We start from the raw sequence: 3,397 nt of genomic DNA, 5'->3' as shown, positions 1-3,397 counted from the left end.
TACGTTGACCTTCCCATACGGTGGCCCAAACAGGGGGGATAGAAGAAGAGCGAGGTTCCGCACATCCATCAGATCCGCTTGTCACAACCGTTGACTGCGGAGGTTGGGCACGGGACTCTGGTCCAATCTCCTCAAAGTTACTATGTATTTGGGCAGAGCCAGCAGAGGCCAATTGCCGGGTTCCTATCGTGGTCGCCCGGCAATCAAAGGCCTCTCAGTGGTGGTCGGAGGGCATCCCGCGCGCGCGCGCGCTCGCAGACGCACGCCCTGTGGCCCGGCCGGGATCAGGGTTGAGGTCGCGGATTTGCCCTAGGAATACTTTATGTATAAGGGGTCCCCACGGACGCCGCCGGGATGCATCGATTATTGACGGCGTCGGTTGCCCAAGTGAGGTGGCCCTCCGCCGATCATGAGGTCATTGGCGATGTGCGGATGACTGTTGGAGGAGAGAAAACTCTTCGATGGGGCCTTCCATTGCGTGGGTTTTGCGGGGGCACCGGGGGCCTGTGGACCGGGTGTGCGCCGCCCTTTTTGGGGGCATAAAGAACAGATGTGGCAGATGGTCCCTGATGAGCCGGTTCCAGTCATCGGGGTTGAGAGAGAACGAAACAAGGTTTGCATTGGGCTTGGGAGCGAGCGACTCGGGAATGAAGTTAACACCGCGATGATCATTTCTCGACGAGGTAGGTTTCTCGATGGGCGGAAATCAGTCGATGGAACCCTTGATCGCGGGCCCCCTGGGGAAATCATTGGAATTGGGATATATTTATAGAGTGCTGAGCCACAACGGGGGGCGACAACCGTGACTTGGGAATGTATTGGAGAGGAGGCACTGACGTTATTCGCGTACGATGTTTGCAGATGTCAGACATGGGAGGAGCTGGGTATCGAGCCGGAAAGGGGGAGGTCGGTGGGTGTGAGGCCCCCCCCGGTTCCCCGAGACGCATGTCCGACTTTGAGGATTTCGAGGATCTCAAGGAGAAGGGGGTGGGCACGGCGGCGCATTGGATCAAGCAGGGCCGTGATGCCCGGGCCCTGGGCTCCGGTCGACCACGGGACTTTGCCACGCGTTGATCTCTCGTGTTCGGCCGGAATCCCGGCGGGGGCCACTGGGACACCGGAGAATGGAAATGGGGAGGGCGGTGCGGCGAAGCAACAAGCAGAGAAAGGGGAAGGGGAGGGGGGGCCGACAAAACATTTGACGATATGGACCATGTCAGTGCTTATTGGGCGGGGTTGATATTGAAGCTTGATTCCCGGCCGGCGTCCGCTTCTGGCATTCCTGGGTAACATTCACTGGTTTTGTCTCCCACCGATGCGATGCGACCCTTCAGGTGAACCCGTCAGTTGGAATGCTGAGAGAACGGTCAGAATGCAGATCTTCCAAGATTCCCATTGCGCCGGAGACCCTGAAGTTGGCAGTTGGTGGGAGGAGCTCACGGAGCTATACGAAGAGTAGAGCCGGGGTGGTGGGTGTTTTGACCAGCTCGTCCCTCAACGACGTGAGTGCCGAATGCAGGTACGCTGTCCTTCCCCGAGGGGTGGGACGTCGTTGCATTCCTGGCAAGTTTGGTAGAAGCTATCTCGAGGGGTCCGTTAATATCGAAGGGGGAGGGGGTTTCCGGATGGGCAATATTGGGGGTTCGCCAAAAAAAAAGAAGGATTCAATTTCTTCTTACGGAACCAAGATCCCCGGGGGGGTTAGGCGATGCGAGAGAAGGGTTGCATGATGGATGGAGAAGGGGTATTGTCACCTTCTACTCCTACTCTTGTGGGCACGATGAGGGTCTGATGTAAAGATACTGGCGGTACGAAGCCAACGATGTATTTTTTTTTATTGGCGACGAGAGACGGGGGAAAGGAGATTTGACGATGGAGATGCTCACAGCCCCCCTTTCGCGCACGCGGCCCTGGATGACACCTTTTTTCCCCCATCAGAACCCTGGGGATGGCCTGACATGAGGAGTTCACGAGGGATCTGCAGCAACAGTAGCAGTCGCCGCAGCAGCTTTCCGGTGAGCCGCGAAAAGGCCTACAGACGAGGTTAGGTAATGCACGCCCCTTGGGGCGGGCAGGTGGTGCAGGTGTAAGTGCAGGTGTGTGTGTGTGTGTGTGTGTGTGTGTGTGTGTGTGTGTGCGTGTCTCGTGATGGCTTCATGCGAGGGCGAGGTCACGAGATACGAGTAAGGGGCGGTGGCGGCGGAGACTTGGATGCGGCTCTAGGGTGGGATTCCCTCGTGATCCAACGGGAAGTGGATGGACACCGGTAGGCGCCTGTTAGTCACCGTTGGGGAACGTTGCACATGGAGACGAATATGAGCGCCGAGGTTGACTGAGAGGAGTTGGCTGAGAGGATCCGGATTGCGGGTTGAAGTTTGGCTCAGTTTGGGGGCAGCGCCATCGTGCTAGCATCCTGACAAGCCCACGGCATAGCTATCAAAAGCAGATCACGTGTAGTTGAGTGGGCGGTTGCCATCATTGTTGGTTGTTGGTGCTACGTGCTCTGATATGATACATAGTACCTTGGCTAGCTAGCCGGTCCGGCTTGGAGGTTGGTTGTGATGGCTCTTGGGTAGGCCAGTCGAAGGGCTCGTAGAGTTGGAGAGAGGCTTTGGCGTCCAACGAGTGGCGGGGTGCGAACCCGCCTTTCACGAGCCTCGTTGCGTCAAAGGACGGTCTTTGTTTCCTGCCATCTCTTTGGCATAGTCTCTGCGGTCCCGGGCAAACGGCGGCAGCCTCGCAAAGAGTTCATCTCATGTACTAATGAAGGTCCAAAGCGCAGCCTTTATGTCGTTGTCTCGGAGAATTAAGGTTAAAACAACGGGACGTGGTGAGTTCTGCAGACAGGAATGTCCCAGGCCCGGTCAGGTGCCATACGCGTAACGGGTCTTCAACCCGATAACGACAAAGTTTCAACATCTCGTAGCGGGTAAAGGGGCAGACGCGGCCGCAGCCTCTCGTTTCTACCATGTGCTTCACGTTCTCACGATTCGCGATGTTGAGGGGTGAGGAGGAGGAGAAGGTGGCTCGAGTCAAGAAGGCGCTGAGGAGCTTGTGACGGCGGTCGGATTGGACATGTGCGCGGATGATTGGCCGATGTCCGGCCCTGGGCGGACGAGGCTGCCCTGCGGGCTTACCATCTGGGCTGGCACATGCTGGCGGACCGGACCCGGCCTTTCTTGCTCTTGAGGGGGGAGGTAGCGGTGGTAGTGGTCGTGGTGGCTAGGTCAATCATGGGATGATGAACAGTGGTAGAGTCTTTCAACGTAACCAGAAAACTGCAAAAGACAGACGCAATGGCGAGGTTCTTCTTGTTTGACTTACATGATCGTCTGGTCGGAGTTGGCCAGTTGCTAAAAGTCAGAGGTGCAAGGCCCTCGTTTCTGATGTCGGACCA

At 57.2% G+C, this 3,397-nt stretch overlaps 1 protein-coding gene across 1 annotated transcript; it reads left to right on the top strand.

Moving 5' to 3' along the window:
- Nucleotides 1–870: 870 nt before the first annotated feature.
- On the top strand, nt 871–1,074 carry ColSpa_03497 (uncharacterized protein; the record flags this gene model as incomplete). The annotated part of the gene is made up of 1 exon (XM_049269709.1): nt 871–1,074. One exon carries the CDS (start codon nt 871–873, stop codon nt 1,072–1,074), a length of 204 nt encoding a protein of 67 aa, XP_049125666.1.
- Between the last annotated feature and the right edge of the window lie 2,323 nt (nt 1,075–3,397).

This window comes from Colletotrichum spaethianum (assembly GCF_022836535.1).
Source record: "Colletotrichum spaethianum MAFF 239500 DNA, contig07, whole genome shotgun sequence".
NCBI classification, from domain to species: domain Eukaryota; kingdom Fungi; phylum Ascomycota; class Sordariomycetes; order Glomerellales; family Glomerellaceae; genus Colletotrichum; species Colletotrichum spaethianum.
The sequence above is the reverse complement of the archived record's forward strand: the minus strand, read 5'-3'. Positions and strand labels throughout refer to the sequence as shown.